Source organism: Pelodiscus sinensis, chromosome 3, assembly GCF_049634645.1.
Source record: "Pelodiscus sinensis isolate JC-2024 chromosome 3, ASM4963464v1, whole genome shotgun sequence".
Classification (NCBI taxonomy): Eukaryota; Metazoa; Chordata; order Testudines; family Trionychidae; genus Pelodiscus; species Pelodiscus sinensis.
The window spans coordinates 122,889,490-122,910,130 of NC_134713.1; the positions used below are offsets into that span (position 1 = coordinate 122,889,490).

At 44.5% G+C, this 20,641-nt stretch overlaps 1 protein-coding gene across 3 annotated transcripts in view; it reads left to right on the top strand.

Annotated features, from left to right (window-relative positions):
• The window catches only part of PGBD5 (piggyBac transposable element derived 5), a 110,048-nt gene that overhangs the window by 76,253 nt on the left and 13,154 nt on the right, over positions 1-20,641 (top strand). The window contains exons 7-8 of one of the 3 annotated variants that reach the window (XM_075924718.1): positions 1,022-1,141; positions 4,473-13,969. In XM_075924718.1, the coding sequence (XP_075780833.1) occupies positions 1,022-1,141; positions 4,473-4,524 (172 nt within the window). In that variant the 3' untranslated portion in view covers positions 4,525-13,969. Of the gene's footprint in view, positions 1-1,021; positions 13,970-20,641 lie in introns of those variants that run through there. The other 2 variants (XM_075924716.1, XM_075924717.1) reach the window with 2 other exon arrangements.

A 20,641-nucleotide genomic window follows, 5' to 3' on the forward strand; every position in this document is an offset into this window, starting at 1 on the left:
AGGTCTTTTCAAAGATTCTTAATTTCTGCCTTTCCTATCTGGGAACAAGGGGTTTCTGTATCATTCTTTTTGAAGGCATAGCCTTTGCTTAAAGTCATTAAAAAAAAACCTGTTCCTTATCTGTGCTACTAACAGCAGCGTAATCAGCTGTGCACAAGCTTTCTGTCTAGGGATGTTAAAGGCTAGTCAATTATCCGATAAGCATTTGACTAGTGATTCTCTCCCCTTCCTGTCCCCCTCCTCTGCCTCTATGGTTGAGTCCTGTAAGGATAAGTGTTGCCTACTGATCACTATTTGGGAGCGAGAAGGAGATATTGCCATATCATACATTAGTGCAATAGTGGACTCAGTTTTGGGCATCTCATTGCCAGAAAGACATTGAACTGAAAGAAGGTTTAGAGAAGAGAAATTATCATTGGACCAGAGGGATTAATTGGATGTTAATATGTACTGTCAAGGAAGTTGAATAATGGGGCATGGGTCCTAAGTCTACAAGTATGTGAATGAAGTGCACATTAGACTATGATATTGTCAGGTGGTAAAAGGGGATGAATTAGGATTGATGGTATGAGATGGAAATTTCAGGCTACATTTCAAGAAAAGTTTCCTGAAGGCAAGATTGGTTTGGCTCCAAGACAGTTTGCCAAGGGAACTGGTGAAAGCGCCATTGTTTGGCACACAAAGAGGATGGAGTTCATTTTTTTTTTGGTCAAAATAATGCGGTCTATTGGCAACCCTGCCTGAGGGCAGAAAAATACAAGACACATAAACGGACATTGTGTCAAATAACTAGAAACTGTCTGATAACATAACTACAACAAAGAGAGTTACCAAACACACTGCTCATGTTCCTTAACACAGTATCAAGGAATAGCTGGCATATCATCCGAATGACAGCTCCTAAGCCTGTTCACTACTCAGGATTGCAGAACGTCTGGGTAATTTTTTTTTCTTCCAGCAGGACACTCAGATGTGTTTGAATGTTAAATTCTCTTTTCCCCTCTCTCCCTCCCTTTCCTAGGTATTTCATTTCTCATAAACCAAACAAGACCTGGCAACAAGTGTTCTGGTTTACCATCAGCATTGCCATAAACAATGCCTACATCCTCTACAAAATGTCAGATGCCTATCACGTGAAAAGGTACAGCCGGGCACAGTTTGGTGAGAGACTCATAAAGGAGCTGCTGGGCTTGGAGGATACCTCACCTTCTCATTGATGCATTATTCCTTGTGGCTTAGATAGAGGGTGAAAGGGGACCAGAAGAGGAGACCCAAAGCCCTGGAATGTCAAAGCAGGGAACTCATGACATCACCAATGCCTCTCCCTATATCAACGTGATGCCAGTCGAGGGGTGGAGATGTTGTTAAAAGTAGCAGCTGGCTGTCGAGTGTCCTGCAGAGAGAGCCACAGGAAAAGACGACACACAGCTGCATCTGTGAATGCTCTGCGGGTACTTGTCCATCCAAAAAGATTTAAGTTAGTAGCCATTTGTCTGCCATATCTGTTGAACAGGGTCCTCTCCTAAGGCTCCCATAGGGCTTACCAGGAGCTTGCCGCAAAGGGATGTAGCTCTGTGGCCCTAGGTGGGCATTACAAAAACAATGCCTTTGCCAGAGTTCTTTAACTGTGGGTCAAGCAATGTTGTGTTATGGATGACACTCCCTGACACCTTACAAGGAATGACATGGTGAAGGAAACATATGTATGTGTTCTTCACAAGCATTTTGACAGATTGAGCTGTAAAAGGCAAAGACAACAAAGACTTGGCATATCAGTTAAGAACTTTTTTTTATTAGTAGTGTAAGGCAATCACATTGCAATATAGGAATAAAAAATTATGGGAAAAGTAAACAAATTGGAGAATTTAAAAAAAATGGGGAAAGCTGAATTGATGCATAAAGTTTAACATAACTGAGAATTTCACCTTGCCACCATAAGCTTCCATGTTGCCAGTGTACAGGGTGAGAATTCTCAAAGTAACAACTGAAAATTATATTTTTCTTGATTTCAGTTGTGTTTCAGGTTCTTTTACATGTTGCTTAAGATCTACCTTAATGGACTGTTACTTAAATTTCTATGGATGTTTTCATTTTTCCCCTCTCCCCTTTTTTAAAATATCAAGACATTTTTCATCTTAGATCTTCATTTCCTATTAACACACATTTGGCAAGAAAAAATAGTTCACTGATAGCAGTGTGTTTTCACTGTTGGGTGTTCTGTAGGAACCCTTCTTAGAATCTGAGATTTGTCACAGTAGTTGTACTTCTACAAATTATATATTTAGAAAAATAGTGTCTCATTATTTAAAAACAACAACAACAACAACAACAACACTGTTCAGGTGCAACTGAGCACTGATATCACTGAAGCAGAACAAGACCCAAATGCTTTCCTTGTTCTGATCAACTCTCTAGAGAACTAGAACTATTTTTAATTGGTGTAGTCTGGTGAGAATGACCAGTATTGACAAGAATCTTTGGCTGAATGTTTCCAACACAAGACAGAGGTTCCCTGCCACCAGGCTGCTTCCGTGGGGAAAGAGAGAAAGAAATCTGGTAACAGGGGCAGAACCCCAGCACTGGAATAAAATACCGTTTGTCACATTATTATTGGCTAATTGTTTAAACCCAAAGTCTAATAAGCTAGAAGAATTGGAACAATTAAAGCTTTAGAACTTATGGGAACACATTAATTTATAGGGCACAAATATTCCTTAAGTTTTTCTTGCAAAGGTTTTGTCCTAGCTCCTTCTGAAAGTAATAGGAAAGTTCTCATTGATTTTGATGGGCGTTTTACTTGCTAGTCACTGCTCGTTTTTAAAGGGGCACAAGTAGCTGTGCTCCTAAAATTTGGATTTTGTTTGGGGGAAAAAGGGGAGTAGGTTAACGCAAACTTTACTTGAACAGTGGGAGGTTGTCATTAATTAAGAAGGGTTTATTTTTTCATCCCCTCCCGCCCTTGTTAGGGTGCCAGAACAACTGCCTCTTTCTGGTATAGGAGACCCTTAAGTGAAACCAGCTATAAAGAAAAGGAAAATTTGAGCAGTCTAAATTCACCATCCAAAGGGCATAAGTGGGGAAGGATAAAATGTTGGCTGGAAAAAACTCTTTGCTCAGTGCTCCCTGGCCTTTGGAGGGCTGTAGAGGAATTTTGAAAATATGCATGATCTTGCTCATGCCCCATAATTACAAGCAGGGTTATAAGAAGCAATAAATAGTTAGTAAGGGTCTAGGACAGCAGTTCCCAACCTTTTCCAGATGGGGAGCCGTTTTGACAATTCAGGAAGACTTGGTGACCTACGGTAATTAAAAAACAGGAGGAGGCGAAGGAGAGGCAGAGCCACCTGAGGAGACACTTGGTGACTCTTTTGAGCTGTAATGGCGACCCATAGGTTGGGAAACCCTGGTTTAGGAGGAGTGGGGTTATACAATTTAAAGCTCAGCTATGCACAAGATCATTCTCTTGGGTTGGGGTGAAAACTGTCTACTTCTGCCAAATTCTTACACTGCATCATAGAGCTTGCTTTTTCCTGCGGCATTTTGATGGGTGGGTGAAACGTTTGGCACCCAAACTGGAACTGATCTGTGCCTAGCGTCAGCCACTGAGGCCTCCTTGCTTCCTCCCTCTTCCCAATTAGCAGGCTGTGCGAGTCTAGTAGATCAGTGCTGTCAGGGTATTTCTCACGCATGTCCCTCTCCTACCCCATCCCATGGGGACCTTACAAAAAGGCATTCAGCTTTTTGCATAGAAGCCCTGTGGGGCTCAAAGGAGAAAATGCATATTGCCCATGTTCCTTCTCCTCTGCCTCGTGGTGATCCCTACAGCCAGTCTCAGCCCTCTGGGAAGGTAGCCACATGCCCCGTTCTGTGTAGGAGAAAGAGCTGCACGTGGAGCGTCACCCCCCATGTGCAAGTTTTTAGTAGAATATTCCTCTTCATGATTAAGCCTAGATCACAAATGAACCACACTAGGTTTGTGGGTTACACACACTAATTAGCCAATTAGCTCCTGTATTGTATAGGGTGTCATAACCCACAATTGTTCCATTTTATAACCCAGAAAATGCAGTAAGGAAGGAGCAATTGGACACATGGGGATAAGATGAGGATACAGGTAGAAATGCAAATGAGAAGAGTATTGGAAGAGATATAGAACTCAGGCATAAAACATGAGCCATATCTCCCAGGACTAGGATGAAATCATATGGGATAATCTAATTTCCATTGTTTGCATACGATAGCGTGTTTGAAAAATAATTGGCATAAATTATGTAAAGAGTTGTTGATGGGCTCATTGTGCCCTGTAACTTCAAAACGTAGCCAGAATTTGTCATGAATGATTAGTGCTAGTCATGTACCTGGACTTACCAAGGAAAGAGCATTGTGATGAGATCTGGTTGGAACTTTCATAAACAGACAGCTTCCCCGTGGCAACGGTCTGATTAGAACAACCTCCCTCTCTTTGTTTGCAGCGCAAGAACATGGCTGAGAGTGCAGGGGGAGGACTGGGTCCATCCTGAGTAGCTACCACCACAGCTATCAGAAGAGAAGGGCTTTCTGCACCTCACAGGAGGCGACCAGCACTTTACATGAGCAAGCCTCAGGCTAGCTAAATGCATTGCACCTATTCTCTCAGCACTTGGGCCTAACCCAAAACAATTTTGAAGTCAGACTTTCCATTGACTTCAGTGGGCTTTGGGTCAGGCTCTCATACTACAGAAACTGCCTTGAAAAAAAAAAAAGGCAGCACATCCAAAGCCTTGAAATATAATTTCTCACAAGCTTGTTCTGCTCAACATAAAGATAGCTTGAGCTAAAATGTTACCAGGTCCTACTTTTGGCTCCTGAATGGTTCTCCCTTGGCTTGGTATTGACAGGGGGGATTACTCAGTGGCTGACCATTACAGGGAAGATAAGAAATAACCTCTAAGGTGCCACAGGACTAACATATATGTGGTATCATGAGCTTTCATGGACAAAACCCACTTTCTCAGATGAGCTGGAGAGGAATAACACCAAATATTTTATAACACCAAAAAACCTACCTGTCAGTTGCAGGACTGGTGCTAATGAGGCTAATTAAGTAGTACCCCATTCTTAGGGTTTGATGTCAAAACGAGGTGTTAAGGGCAGGGGAGACAGGCTTCATAATGCAACATCCAGTTAGTTTTTCTCCTTTGCAGAGGAGGAGGAAAAAAAGACAGACAAAAGTATTGCTTTGCCTTGATTTTTCAATCCACCAGCACCACCAAGCTTCTCCCACCAACTTAAGCTGGTTTCCTTAAGATTGCTACACAGTCAAAAAAAATCCACTGTACTCTATATAAAATGACTGACTTTGGGTTTCACAGCTTACAAGCAAAAAATACAAAGTAAAACTTAACCTCTGCTAATAAAACGACTGTGATCCACTATGTCTTTCCCATTATATTTAACTGGGAGGAGGAAGTGTGGGGGATATTGTGGGGTTTGATTTTGTTGTTAAAAAGCATCTCACAATTTTTCTTTAAATATTACAAGCCACGGAAAAGCCTTCTCTTGGTTAGAACAGTTTAGTGTCAATAGCAGCTCAGATCTCAGTCTTTATTCATTCCCTTTCTGTTTTAGATTTTGCAATTTCTCCCACCTGACCACAGAAATATGAGACTCTTCCCTAGTTTAAGGGTCAATAAAGCAAAGGGCTAAATTTCAGAATAGTGCAAGGACACTGTTGATGATGACTTTGTAGGAGCAAGTGATACCATTTGAGATTGTGTAAACATAGTTTGCATGATGGCTTGTGCTATGAGATTGGTATGGTTTGGAATCCTCAACCCATTCTGGGAAAAGACCTTAAAGGTCAGCATAAATTAAAAACTGAGGGAAATGCCCAACTACCTGAGATCAGCTTCTACCTACCTCTCAGAAAGTGGAGCAAATGAGGGTAGAGAAAATTGTCCCTCTTCTGTTAAATTTGTTTTCATTCAGCCTGCAGTTCCTAGCATTGGAAATTCTTTGTTCGCTATAGAGTGCAAACTGCTTCAAAGAATTAAAGTCAGACAGTTTGATATGCAGACCGTATTCTATGCACATTCTCTCTTCCAAGGAGTTTTCACATCCTGTCAAGATAAGTTTTTGAAAAAGGTTCATTACGGTGTGCAACATTTATATAACATTCTCTGAAGCTAAAAGCAAATGTCAAATTGTGTTGTATAATAGTTTGTTCCACCGTGGAAAATGATTGTAAGGGCTCACTGGAACTCTGACCCTGTTGCTTTTTATCTCAGCCCATTTGTGCATTTGAAAAGAAAAGGAATGATTGAGAGAGACATCTCTTCAGTTTCTCTTTTTGTCAGTAGTTCTGGCTATGTTCTGTCCAAGCAGCTCTCCTAATCTTTGTTCCCATTTCTTTTTCATTAACAGATCTTTTAAGAACTCAGATTTCTCAGTGTCACTCAATAATTGATTCAGCGATATAATTTTTAGGTTCTAACACATCTCACAAAGGAAAACAGATCTCTTTTTCCACCAGCTATACAAAGGGCACTGACCCAGAACCAGCATTTTCATTCCCAATTTCCAGCAAACCTCACTTTGCTCCTTTTATAACAGAGTTTTGTTCTTTGAGCAGCTACCTAATGGCTGATTCCTTGAGTTGGCAAGAATGAAGCCTCTGTTAGCGCAAGCCAGTGCTCCCTTTAGATACAGGTCACCTTAGGAGCTTATTTTAGGCTGGTTTGGGGAATACACAGCATTGTAATAATATTTTGCATTATACTACCTTTCATCCAAGCATCTTAAACTGCTTTACAATATCAACATTAATTAGCCCGTCTCTGTAAACCCCTGTGAGGGGGCAGGAAGTATCAAAACATATACTAATGGGGAAGTAGAGTGAATAAGAGATTTACCCTAGGTCACCCCAGAAAAGCCATGACAGAGCTGGGAAGAGGACTAGATTCTCCCAACTCCCCGTCCTTAGGACCACATGCAATTTTTAGAGATTTATAGTTTGTTGATAGGCCAAGAGGTCAAAAGAGATGTATTTTTCTAAACTAGAAAAATAAATGAAAAACTCAACAAAATTGGCCTTTCCCTCTGGTGTAGGGACCACGTGATTCAAGTACCTTACTCATTTCATGTTTCATGAGGCATTGTGAATCTGAACCATAGCCCAGTGCAAGCAGTGGAAAGATTCCCATTGAATTCAGCAAGCTGTGGATGAGATCTACTAACTTGACTGGAGGAGCCCAGAACAGGGAGACGGAGGTCTAAGGCACAGCTGTAATCCAGGGAATGTACAGTGTAGTGAAATCCAGGGAATAATGGAAGCATTTACAAGCTGCTCTCTAGGTTAAATAAAATCTTGCATCCTTCTCTGCTGTGGAATTCCCATGGAGCCCAAAGCTCATCTTGAAAGCCAACAACATTTGCAGAGTGAGACAGCTTTGTTGTAGCTTGAAATAGGTATTTATTTTGCCTGCCTTTGAAGAGGGATCTTTGCAAATATCATTTTATCTGTAATTCTATTTACAGTTCTTTTCACTACCTTTCCCCTTGTCCGGGCTATGATGTAAGACTATCCTCTTAGGGAGATTATTGAAACCTAGAGATGGAAAAGCCCAGGTAGATCTAGTTCTTGGGGCGGAGTGCAGAATCGGTATGCTTTAGAGCCATGGTATCCAACCAGTTCTGAAGCACAGGCCGCTATAGTGGCTATTGCTACAGTGAATTATCCACACCCAACTGACCAAATAGCCACATGTGGCTAGTGGCTAGCATGTTGGACACCACGGCCTTTACTGATCAATGTTCCACTCAGTAGAGGTTCCTCAACCTTGCTTGCAGGAGTCAGGGGGAGAAGTGAGGAGAGCAGGGGCTGGTCCACATGCTAACAGAGATCCCTTTAGGAAGTTTTTCCTGCTCAAAAAATGAAGATATATGCTCTGAAAATCATCCTACTAGTTCTTGATATTTACCCCTCTATGCAGTAGCTTATTTTGGAAGGCGAAATGTCAGACAGGGTTGATCATCTGTTTGTTTTTTTAAATATTACTTTGCCATTTTTAAGTTTCATAGCAAAACAGGGTATCGTTTTCAAAGGCTGTATTTACTGCAGTCACTGGACAGGTCCTGTGTGCCAAGCTCCAACGGTGCTTCCCAACACAAAGATCCAGAGGTATCACACCCACTCAATGCAACACTATTTCCCATACATGTCATTGCTGCCAGATGGGACCTTAGCATGTTCTGTTGTACCCCCATGCTGCCCTCAGCTACTCTATTGAAACTATCCTAACAAGATCCATAGTACTCTTATGGAGTAATACCTGCTTGTATTAGATGTCAAGGTGGTTCATACAATATGTAGTGTCAAAATGTCACAATATAAACACTTTACTCTGCAGAAGTGCTCATTTAGTGTTACTGCAAAAAAAAGGTCCTTTGTTAAAAAGTATGGGATTGGGATGGACAACCTGGTTGTACAGGCAAGAAATTAACTCCTGGAGTTCAGTGGTCTAAAGGGACACATGGTAACGAGGAACGAGGCGCAGAGAACTCGGTGTTGGGGTTCCAAGCCCCGGGATTAGTGGATTGTGGAAGGATGTCTAGTGATACTCAAACATGGGTCATGTCAGATGCTCTAGAAGTAGCCACACTCAGCCCTTCAAAGACAGGGACAGACAAACCCAGTATGAAGCCAGGGGCAGATTAAAAACTGTATTCTGAGATCCATAACTATTCAACTCTTGAGTGAAGAAAAGGGGCCTCAGAGAGCATTTCTACTGCATCTCTCCTCTCACCGAGTATCCACAGATCTCTTTCGGGTAGGAAGTTTTAAGCAGAGCATCTTGTCCTGTGTTCCCAAAAAAGCTCAAGACAGTAAATTTTGAATCCAGTCACAATAGGGTCATCCGTCCCAAATCCCAACTCATGTGCTGTCAAAGTAACTTTGTGGTGTTGTCCTCCAATTAGTGTGTCCAAGTGTGTGCAAAAGTGACTTATGAAGAGCTCACCCCTCACCACAATGCTGAGGGAAGTTACTTATTTGATGGTAAAGAAGTTGCAGGTGATGTTAATTCAGTTAGAATTTTACAACTTGGTTTATTTGTTCTCAGGTCATATTCTGTTAGGGTACATCTGTACAGAAGCGCTATTTTGGGATAATGCCCGTTATCCCGAAATAGCATTCTGCGCATTAACAGCAAACCCGTTATTCTGAAATACATTCAAGATAATAGACTCGTTATTCCAACGTCCCATAAACCTTGTTGCACAAGGATTAAGGAACTTGTCAGAATAGCGCTCTGTTTCAAAATTAGCACTGTTTAGACAGCCCCTCTCACAATAAGCTACACAATTTGCATAGCTCAAATTGCATAGTTTATTTCAAGCTACATGCTACTATGTAGATGTACCCTAATTTACCAGCTAATTTGAATCTAAGAGGGGGAATACAGAGGTGAAATTGCATTAGTAGAGCGAGAAGAAATGTTGGCTATTAAAGGAGGAAAAAAAAGAAGCCACACTAAAAACAGTAGCCCTACAATAGGTGGGGAGCTGGATCCTGTGTCAGTCATGGAGTTACACCTAGGATGAATCTAGCTCCCTGTATGCAGAAGATCAATAGAATCCAGAAATAGCGATCTGGATACAGGTGGCACACTGCTGCATTTGGAAGAGATCAAAGGATTAGAGGCTAAGAATGCAGAGAGATCCAGCTGTTCAGCTCCAACAGCTGCCCCTTCGGTCTTATGTTGTCACCCCCCCCCCCCCATTATCACTGCCATATTTAAATATAAAAGCCAGGGGTTGTGTCTGATGTAGCCCAGCATGCAGCTGCTCTAGCTACAGAGAAGCCACCAGGGGCATCAGTCTGCCACTGTTTGGCCTAGAAAGACAGAATGGTTATAGGTCTCAGTCTCAACATCACTGAGTCTCTCAGGATAGGTTGAAGAGGACAGCTGTGTCTACACTGGCAGCTTCTTCCACAAAAACTTGCCGGCTGTCTACACTGCACGAGATTTCTTCCAGAAGTAAATTTACAGTACAGCATTGTAAAACAGGGCTTCTTCTGGAAGAGTTAATCTTTTCCCCACAAGCTCTTCCAGAAGAGGCCAGTGTAGACAGGCAACATGAATTTCTTGCGCAAGAAGCCCCTATGGTTAAAATGGCCATCAGAGATTTCTTGCGCAAGAGAGCGTCTACACTGCCATGGATGCTCTTGCGCAAAAACACATGGCAGTGTAGACACTCTCTTGAGGAAGAGTTTTTGCACAAGAACTCTTCCACAAAAGAGTTCTTGCACAAGAAGCTGCCAGTGTAGACGTAGCCAACAAGGCTACATCTAGATTGGCATGATTTTCCAGAAATGCTTTTAACGGAAAAGTTTTCCGTTAAAAACATTTTTGGAAAAGAGCGTCTAGATTGGCATGGATGGCTTTTTTGCGGAAAAGCGTCCGTGCCAATCTAGACGCGCTTTTCCGCATAAAAGCCCCGATCGCCATTTTCGCGATCCGGGCTTTTTTGCGGAAAACAAATCTGAGCTATCTACACTGGCCCTTTTGCGCAAAAGCTTTGCGCAAAAGGGACTTTTGCCTGAATGAGAGCAGAATAGTATTTTCGCAAGAAGCACTGATTTCTTACAGTAGGAAGTCAGTGCTTTTGCAGAAATTCAAGCGGCCAGTGTAGACAGCTGGCAAGTTTTTCCGGAAAAGCGGCTGAGTTTCCGGAAAAACTGGCAAGTCTAGACACAGCCCAAGTGTAGTAACAGGCACAGAGATTAAGGGAGTCCTATCACCTAGAATTCCTCATTATTATGTTTTTTAACCAGTGCAACTTACATTCCATCAAATAATATGGCTGTATGGGACACAAGGATAGTCCATAATTCTGTAAGTGCAATTGATATGATACACCACTGTTGTCAGACTGTGCTCACAACACACAATTGCATTTTAGTTGCAAACTTCCATTCTCTTTCCAAAACTAGAGTTCTGTTGAAACTGTAAAGACCATTGAGTAAACGTACTGCGTGTTTTGTTCTCTTTGGTTCGAAACATCTCGGAGCAATTTTATAATAGACATCTTTCAGACAAACATGTGCGGGCCCCAATGCATGGTAAGGCCCACAGCTGCATTTCTCAGTGCAGCAGGAAACTATTTTTGTGACAATGGTTCTTGTTCTACACAAAGGCACGCTTGCAATAAGTTTTTACGAATTTTGTACACCATGAGCTAAATTCTGAGTTCCAAAATGTGAAGTGTGGCAACAACAACAAAAATGGGTTTATAATATCACTCAAATCTTGTCATGTGATTTTATTTCTTCAACAAAGTTTGTTTACAATCAGCAACTTTGAAATACAGTCAAAATAGTACTGGCTGCCTCTTTGTGCCTCGTTTTTTAAATGTTTTTGTGGGGGAGGAAAAACGACGACATTTCTTGTCTCCTGTTCGAAAGAGGAGCAACAAAGTCCAACTGTACTCCATGCTCTCACTTTAAAAGGATTAGGAGCCAAAGCCTGGCATCTTTATTCACTCACTGAACTCCAAGGGGATATTGACCCGAGAAATTGCTGAGTAACAGAGGGCCTAAATCATTCCCTTGCAGGCTGGGCGGCACACGGATCACACCTCTCCTCCGGGGGAAGGAAACTTGGCCATCTCCGTGGCCCCATTTTGCCGCTGTCCCAAGGACTTCCCTGACAAAGGATCAGAGAAGGAAACAGGTGAACAGGGACTCACATTGTCTATCTATATTATTTAGCCTTCCTCACACCAATCCCCTCAACTTCCATTTAAGAGCAGCACCAAGGGCAGCCACTGACTGCATGAGCCCTGTGTAAACATGGTTTCAGGTACCAGGAATCTGGGACTAAAACACCAGGAGCATGTAAATGGTCCAACTATCCTACAGCTTGGGACTCTCAGGATGTGAGACCCAGCTCCACACACTGTCCATGAAGACTGGACACCCTGGTTCCCTCCCAGTATAGGAAGAAAAATCCATCGAAGTGGTGATTAGTCTGTGGACAAGAGCCAAATCTGAGTTCCCTCATGTATATTCGAATCTAATCCATGAAGGAAGATTTTAGTTTGTCCCCATGCTCCTGATTGCACTACTACTGTACAGAAGGCATGTCCTGAACTACAGTAACAGGCTTCAATTCAGCCCTCAAAGCATATGTAATGTCACTAGCTCCCCCCATTTCCCTCTTGTTAGGTTGAAACGAAGGTTCATTCCTCCCTGTGAAGTCACTAGCTCAGCAGTAAAGCTGGTCAAAATTCTGCACACACACACCCATGGAAAAAGTCAACAAAAAAATTGGTAAAAACTTAGTTTTCAAAGTTTTCCACAGCAGTTTGACATTCAGGGTGTCAAAGGCTGGGGAACAAGAAAAGCTCCTAGCTAGTGAGACTTCCCCCTCCCCCTCACTTATGATGCTTTACAGTTCTTCTCTTGCTGAGCCATCATGTTCCTGGCAAAGACACTGGAGGAGGGATGTGTTCCAGCAGGAGGAACACGCCCTATAGGGAAGAATGATGCCAAAAGTCACACCTCAACTACAGCTCCCAGGAGACACAGTAGTAGCATTTCTGACTCAAAAATGTTTGGTTTGTAAGCGTTTTAATAAAGAAAACAAACCCAAATGTTTCCTACAGAAAGTAGACGCTATTCAAAAATAAGTTTTTTCAGAAAAATGTCAAGCAGCCCCCCACCCACCTCTCCTCCCCACACACCACTGTTAGTGTGTGGAAGTCAAAGCCAAAGTCATAGGTTTCTGTGAGGTTACCAGCTCAGCACCCCTGATTTGTGCAGTCAGTATCAAAGCATTTCTCCCCCGGCCCCTCCATCATGATTTGAGATCTCTCCAAGCTGACAAAGCTTCCCTCTCTTCCCCACACTTCTCAGTGACATCAGCCAAAGAGGCGTGTAATATTCTGTATGATCAGAGATGGAAGAAACAATGCAAATAATCTTCAGAATGCTATTTGAATAAAGCAAAGAACTTTAAATTGGGAAATCATGAAGTCCAGAATCGGATTACCACTGAAAGCCAGATGCATGCACATCCACTTATTTTAGACAAGGGGGCTGTACTAACTCACTTAATCTTCCATGAAATTTAACTTGAGCATTTTCAATTAGTTTCCACAATTTAACCTTTTAATTAAAACTAAATTTAAGATTCCTTCTAATATTGCTTGCTGACTTGATCCTCTTTACTTTCCTAGCTATAGAGAGGAAGATGTCTAGGCGCAGATACGGCAGAGAAAACATCCCTAAGTATTAGAGATACAGGTTCTAAATGACCTTTTATCCAAGGTTCTCAAAGCACGTGACATTCATTAATGACTTAAGCCTCATAAGACCCCTGTGAAGCCAAAAAATCTTATCTTTCTTTATACAGATAAAGAATGTGAAAGCAAGGCCCTGATCCTCAAAGGCATTTAGGCTCCTACTGATTTAGTTAGTAGCCTAAATACCTTTGAGAATTTGGACCTAAATTATTTGCTCAAGATTTCACAGTTGAATTGTTGGAGAAGATAGAAGTAAGATCAGAATTTCTGGACTCCCAGTCCTGTAGTTTTAAACCAACAGGCCCTTTTATATACACCCACACATAAATTCTCTCTCATATTTTGCCAACACAATTCCTGCTATGTGGAAAATGCAGGTCCTCAAGCTTAAGCTGCATCTCCAGATTCTGAGGTCAGCCCCAGCAGTATGATCCCCCATCCATCCTATATGTGGAAAAATTCAGTTTGTTGCCAATCTCCCTCAGCACATGCTGTCCTTCCTTCTCCTTCGCCATGGTTTCCATGGCTTGACTCTTTTCTGACATTTCTTTTCTGTGTTCCCTTCCATACGTAAGGCCTCCTGGAAGTGGATTTAATTGAAACACCCAAACAATTAAGTTAGTAAATCTCAGAGGGGTAGCTAGGTAAGATTAGTCCATAACTTTAAAAACGAGTGGCCCTGTTTCACCTTAGAGACCAACCAAAATATATAGAATCATGAGCTTTCAGCTGAAGTGGGGTTTCCCCTCGAAGGCTCGGGATTCTATATATTTTGGTTAGTCTCTAAGGTACCACAGGACCACTCACGATTAGTTAAACATCCTGACCTCTAAATAGCCATCTTTTATATTTCCACCCTCTGAACAAATCAGTGGGCAAAGTGTTCTTTGCTGTTCTGAGAAGTGATCCCAAAAAAATGTCTTTGTAGGGTTCCAGCTCTCATCTTTCTGGTCAAAAAAAGTTTTAATAGCTAAACGTGGTAACAATCCAGTGGCAGATGTCATGGCCAGCAAGGTCAGCCAAATGCTCATTGGTATCCCTCTGGTCCAGACCCTCCTAATTCCTTCTCCTATCTGCCACTGGCAGAGGCAGGAAAACAAGCCCCCAGTCAAGTTGTTATTGGGCACTCCCGCGTGTCCAAATAACTCACTTCTTTCATCTGGCCTCCATGCTCGTCCCAGTCTTGACATGGTTTCCTCTGCCCAGGCCCTGTATCAGTACTGCTGCCATTACAGCCGGCACCACTGCAAAAAGCCAGCACTGCTGTTGTAGGTGTCAGATCCGTGAACCATCACACCTGTTGCCACCAGAGCTAGAGCCAGAGCCGCTAGGAAGAGCTGCACCCTCAGGTCCTGCTGCCTGCTTTTCAATTTGCCCAGGCAGCAGAAGGAAGTAGGGGCCTCCAACCAACATGTTGCCTCCGCCCCACTAACCAGAATTCATGGCCGAGCCACCCTTGTGGAAGCCCCCTCTGTGGGGGAATTCAAGCATGGCAGTGGGGAACAGCACGTTGCTCTTCCTAGACACTCCAGCAGCCACCGACAATGGCAGCAGCCTACTCCCCGCTTACCTGGTTCCACAGGGGCTTGTCTTGTGGCTGGAACAAAATGGCCACCAGCAAAAAAGCCTCTTCTTAAAGGTGCCATGCTGATTTTTTATTTTATTTTTTCTCTTAACTGCTGTTGGGGTTCCCACCCCCCCTTTTTTTCCCCCCTCGACAACTGTGGTCTTCCCCCTTTTTTTTTCCTCCTCTCAACAGAATTTTTTTCCTCAGGGGGATTTTTTTGGGCGGGCGGGGTGTTCGGTATTTTTGTTTAAACCATCTGGCAACTCTATTGCCAGCTTCACTTCTGTGCTGCTATTGGTGGCAGTGCTGCCTTCTGAGCTGGGCCCCTGGCCGGTAGCTCCTCTCCAGCTGACCATCTCTTGATGGCCGCATAGAAGTAAGGCTGTAAGGGTGGCAGTACAACCCTCAATAGCTTTGTGACCCTCCCACAATGATTCCCTTTTGGCTTTGGCCCCTCCCAGTCACAACACTGAAATTTCACATTAAAAATCACAAGTCTCATAGTTTCAGATATTTAGAAGTCTTACGACCATATAATGGATTAAAACGGACCAGGAATTTGGTGGGACCCTATTCCTGTCTCATCCTGCAGAGATCACAACCACCGGGCCTGTGCTGAAGGGGCTGCTGCTGGAAAATGGAATTTGTTTCCATAGCCTCCCCTTGACGTGGGGCTCAGAGGCATGGGTCTTCCTGCTCCAGATTCTTCCCAGCCTACTGTGCTGCACTCTCCCCAGCCAGCCCCATGCTAGTCCTGCCTCGGCTACATTCTGCGCAGAGCACACCAAAAGCACACAGAAAAGCCAAAACTTTTTAGGATTAGCCCTGCTATTAAAGGATAAATTAAGCAATACAAACACACTTTGTTTAGGCCTTTGCTTGCAACTAGCGCTCATACTGGAAAATGTCTGAAAGTCAAAAGCATAAACACAAGTCTGGTTTTACAAAACAAAAAGAAAACAAATACGGTTAATACAAACTGCTCCTGCAGAACTAAGCAGCAGACATTGTTTTGTCAACTCCCTGATCAACACCTGCCATCAGCAGAAAGTCAAGAATGGCATCTTAGTCCAGGAAGCAGGAATCTGTCATTGTATCAAGTCAGTAAAATGATTTGAGCAGAACCACTCAAACTGCACCATCAAGTATTTCCAGGAAAAAAACACCACCACCACTGCTTAAAATCAGTGTAACTCACACACCTACTGGGTGTGGTTCACTGTCCCATGTAGTGGCACTTAGACCACTGTCAAAGAGGAAGAATAAGTTTGCTCTGTCTACTGCTTTAGTGGAGAGGCTTTTAACTCAAGCGGTAGAGGCTCATGCACTAAGCTCCAGAGGTCCCAGGTTTGGTTACACCAGCACAGCTAAAGATCCTGTAAACAACCAACAAAACCAAATATCCTATAGGTCAGGGTGGGGAAACCTAAGGCCCAGGGGCCAGATGTGACCCCTGGCTTGCCTGGACCTGTCCCCCGAGGCTAAGGGTTCCCACCCCAGCATTAGGGAGCCCATGCTGGTGCTCCAGCCCCCCCCCCCCCAACTGTTTCTCCACAGAGCTGCAGCACACAAAATCTACTAACCCAGTCCCCCACCCTGACCCCTGGCTCTGGTGTGCAAGGGGAACATGTAGAGCATCTTTCTCCTTCCCAGGCGGGAGCCACATTGGTAAAAGTATCAGGGTTTTTTTTGTTTTGCTCCTCACTTGCGTGCAGACCCCGGTTGATTTGTCTGTGGGTCAGCAGCCCCCGAGCTACAAGAGGTTCCCCACCCCACTATAGGTGGAGCAGAACCAGAGGGCCTGTATGTGTGTGGATTCAACAAGAAAGCAGCTCTCTGACATTTCTATCCAATACAACTGGCTCCTGACAGCAATTCCCATCACCTGAGCACTTGCGCATGCTTTGGGGAAACATAAGCAGGTGCACTGTCAGCAAGGCACAAGAATTAATTCTTCCACTTGACTCAGCACTCAGACTCAAGTGGTGTGTTGTGTCCAGTTCTGAGCACCACACTTTGGGAAAGATGTAGAAAAACTGGAGCATTTCCAGAGGAGTCCAACAATGAAAAGGTCTAGAACAGGATTTCTCCAACCTTTTCCTTTTAGAGCTTTCCCTATCTTCTCCAGGCACATGGAGTATTTTTTTTTGGGGGGGGGGGGGTGCACAACCAAAAATTGTAACTCAAAGGGGGGGGTGTTCAGTTCTACAAGGTGGAAAACAGCTCCTAGCTTTTCCTCAGTTGTGCATGGGCAGGGCAGTAGCTCAGGCAGGGTGCAAGGAGTCAGGTGGCTTGGGTGCTGAGTGTAGGCAGGGTGACAGCGCAGGGATGAGTGGAAGGAGCTTCCCCTCTCCCATGCAGTTTCTGCTTCCTCAGGGCTCTGCCAGCACCCAAAGCAGGATCCCCCCCCCCACACACACACACCCCGGAAGCACTAACAGGCTGTGTGAGCAGTCAGAGGGCTGGGAGTGGAGGGGCAGCTGCAAACCTTGGCAGTGCCAGCAGCAGGAGATTGGGGGAGGGATGAGGAGGAGGAACACCATGGCTCTGCGGCACCAGCTGCCCTGCACTTTGACATTTCTGGCTTCCTACCACCAGCCTTGTCAGAGGTCAGAGCTGGGGAAATGAAGGAGGTGAGGTTGTGTGGAGCTGTCCATGGGACTGCCTGTAGGAAGGCGCTGTAGTTCGGGGCTGTCTGCACAGCGATATGAAGAGGCCATTGTCACAATCAGAGTTCAAAGAGGATTGCAAGGCAAAGAAGAGAGAAAATGTTTCAGACAAGGGATACCTAGATGTATGTAGCATGCATCCATTGCCTGGCACATCAATTTAACAGTTTGCCGCCTGCTGCCACAGATAGTCTTCAGATCCAGACTGGCCTTTTCTTTACAATTTTGCAAAATATATAAATATTTCCTGAAGACTATACCCATCGGTAGATTTAACCATTAGTTTTTCCTTGAGATAACGGTTATCTTCAAACTATGCAGATCTGTAGGGGGAAAAGGCACTTGGTGCTGTATTTCATGTCCCTGAAGTTGAGAGGAGTGATGTTGCAGACAGAAGCAGCCATAGGTGAGCTGCTGGCAACTGGCACCCTAGGCGAAACGCGTGATCAGCGCCCCCACCTCCAAAGCCCTCAATGGCCGTTTATCTTGGCGCCCTAGGCGACCGCCTAGTTCGCCTGTATTGATGGGCCACCACTGGTTGTGGATACACGGAGATATTTACATCAAAAACTCTCTGCAAGATTAGCGGGGCAGTTCGAATGAAAGCCATTGAGATAATGATAGTAAATATTCAGAGTATAAATGGAATGCTTAGAAAATGAAATGCCCGTCACTGACTGCAGGAGTAGCAAGAAAAAAAAAAGTCAACCTATTTTGATAGCTTGGGTGTTCTACCATTGAGTCCCATGCAGCTGGTTTGCTACAATGCTCTGAGCCTTAAATGTGCCTTGTGACAATCCATGGCTCAGAGCACTACCAAGCAATCCTCAGTATTAAATGCCGCAAATGAAGCCTAACAAACAATCAAAGATATAAGCAGTTAGTTTAACCAGAAAAGCAGAGTTTTAACCAGGAGTTTGTTCTATGCAATGCAGTTCTGGGGAAGCTATTAGCGTTGCTGAAATATGTTTTTTAGTTGGCTATTTTACAAGTTGCTGAATATCTATATTCACAATGTTGGCTGAGGTTGATAAAGTAAACAGCAGCCAGATGGCTTTAATAAGTCATCAATATTTATGAGGGCTCTCTTTTAATTGGGATGACTACAGCCAATTTCAAGGTGTTGTGCACTAGACCGATTTAAAAAAAAAGAAAAGCATTTGCGCGGCACAGTATGTTTCTATACAGACTGCTCGGTGGCAAGCAGACACACTCCGTGGGAAGACTCAGACGGATTGAATGATAATGAGCTGAGAAGCTGCCACTCCCACCGTTCCATTTAGCGCTGGCCCAGGGTGCTCTGTGGCTGCTTCTTAAGAGGACTCCCCCAGAAGCAGTGGCAGGGCTGCCTCAGCCCAAAGGCCTTGGCTGTAGACCTGGATCACTTTTTCAATTTAAGTGCAATGCAAGATCTACCTCAAACCCAAATACTCTTGCCCGGCCAGCTTCCTTCCCGCCCCTTGTCTGAGGCCTTCCACTCCTTCTCCGAGGTCTCACTCTGCTCACTCCATCTTCCCAGACCTCATTCACTTTCACTGGGATGGGCTAGGGGGTTGGGGTGCAGGGTCTGGTCTTGGGCTAAGGGGTTCAGAGTGTGGGAGGGGCTCCAAGCTTAACCCAGGGTGGGGAATTGAGATCTTGGAGGAGGTTCAAGGTGTAAGCTCTGGGAAGGAGTTTGGGGGCAGGGGGGCTTGTGTGAGGCAGGAGGTTGGGTGCTGGAGGGGGTTCAGGGATGGGACAGGGCTTCAGGAAGCAGGCTCTGCCTGGGCACCGTTTAACTGAGATGGCTTCTGGGTGGTGGAGCAATGGGGCTACTGCAGGCTTAATCCTGGCCTGGCCCTGCACCACTCTTGAAAGCAGTTGGCATGTACAGAAGAGGCTCTGTGGCACCATGTGCTGTCCCTTATCTACAGGCACTGAGTCCACAACTTCTACTGGCCACGGTTCCCCGTTATTGATCAATGGGAGCTGCAGGAGTGGTGCCTGCAAGCAAGGACAGCGTGTGGAGACCCCCTGCTCTGCCTTTCTCAGGGGCTGCAGGGACATGCCAGCTACTTCCAGAAGCAACAATTACCACAGGGATAATGACTCCAGCCACGACAGGTTCGGCATTTGAGAACGCACTACTCAAAGAATTACATTTACGTGTAAGAGAGAAATGAAAATTCTGAAATGTACAGACCAGTCAAAAACCAAAAATAATCCACTTTGCAAGCAGTACAAGTAGTAACAACGACCTCCATGTATGCGTTGGGTTGGGAAAGGAGCACGAAGGACAGAGAATGACAGACACACACACGTGGCTACGTCTAGACTGGCATGATTTTCCGCAAATGCTTTTAACGGAAAAGTTTTCCGTTAAAAGCATTTGCGGAAAAGAGCGTCTAGATTGGCACGGACGCTTTTCCGCAAAAGCACTTCTTGTGGAAAAGCATCCGTGCCAATCTAGACGCGCTTTTCCGCAAAAAAGCCCCGATCGCCATTTTCACGATCGGGGCTTTTTTGTGCAAAACTAATCTGAGCTGTCTACACTGGCCCTCTTGCACAAAAGCTTTGCGCAAAAGGACTTTTGCCCGAACGGGAGCAGCATAGTATTTCCGCAAGAAGCACTGATTTCAGTCTGTAGGAAGTCAGTGTTCTTGCGGAAATTCAAGCGGCCAGTGTAGACAGCTGGCAAGTTTTTCTGAAAAAGCAGCTGCTTTTGTGGAAAAACTTGCCAGTCTAGACGCAGCCACAGGGTGTGAGAGCGACAGAGATTCGCATTGCCAAGCTCCCTCCAGCCCCTTCTCTCGGTGTGGAGATAGGTACAGAAGTGGGGGGAGGAGGGACTCCCTGACATCAGCGTCCCACGTTTTCTCCCTCCCACATGCTGCACAACAAGCAGGAGGCTCCCAGTGGGGTAGCTCCAAGACAAAGGGCAGGAGCAGCATGACAGTGGGGGAGGGGCAGCTAAAGTGTCAATGCTTGATAGCTCCTTGGCCAAACCAGTCAGGATCAGTGTCAGAGGCTCCAAGATCCACTGGTGTACAAGCACCACCACAGAGCCTCAGGCTTTCCCCTCCTCTCTTTGTTCGTGATGTCTGAGCCTTCAGGCCCACAGAGGAAAGTGAACCTCACGGGG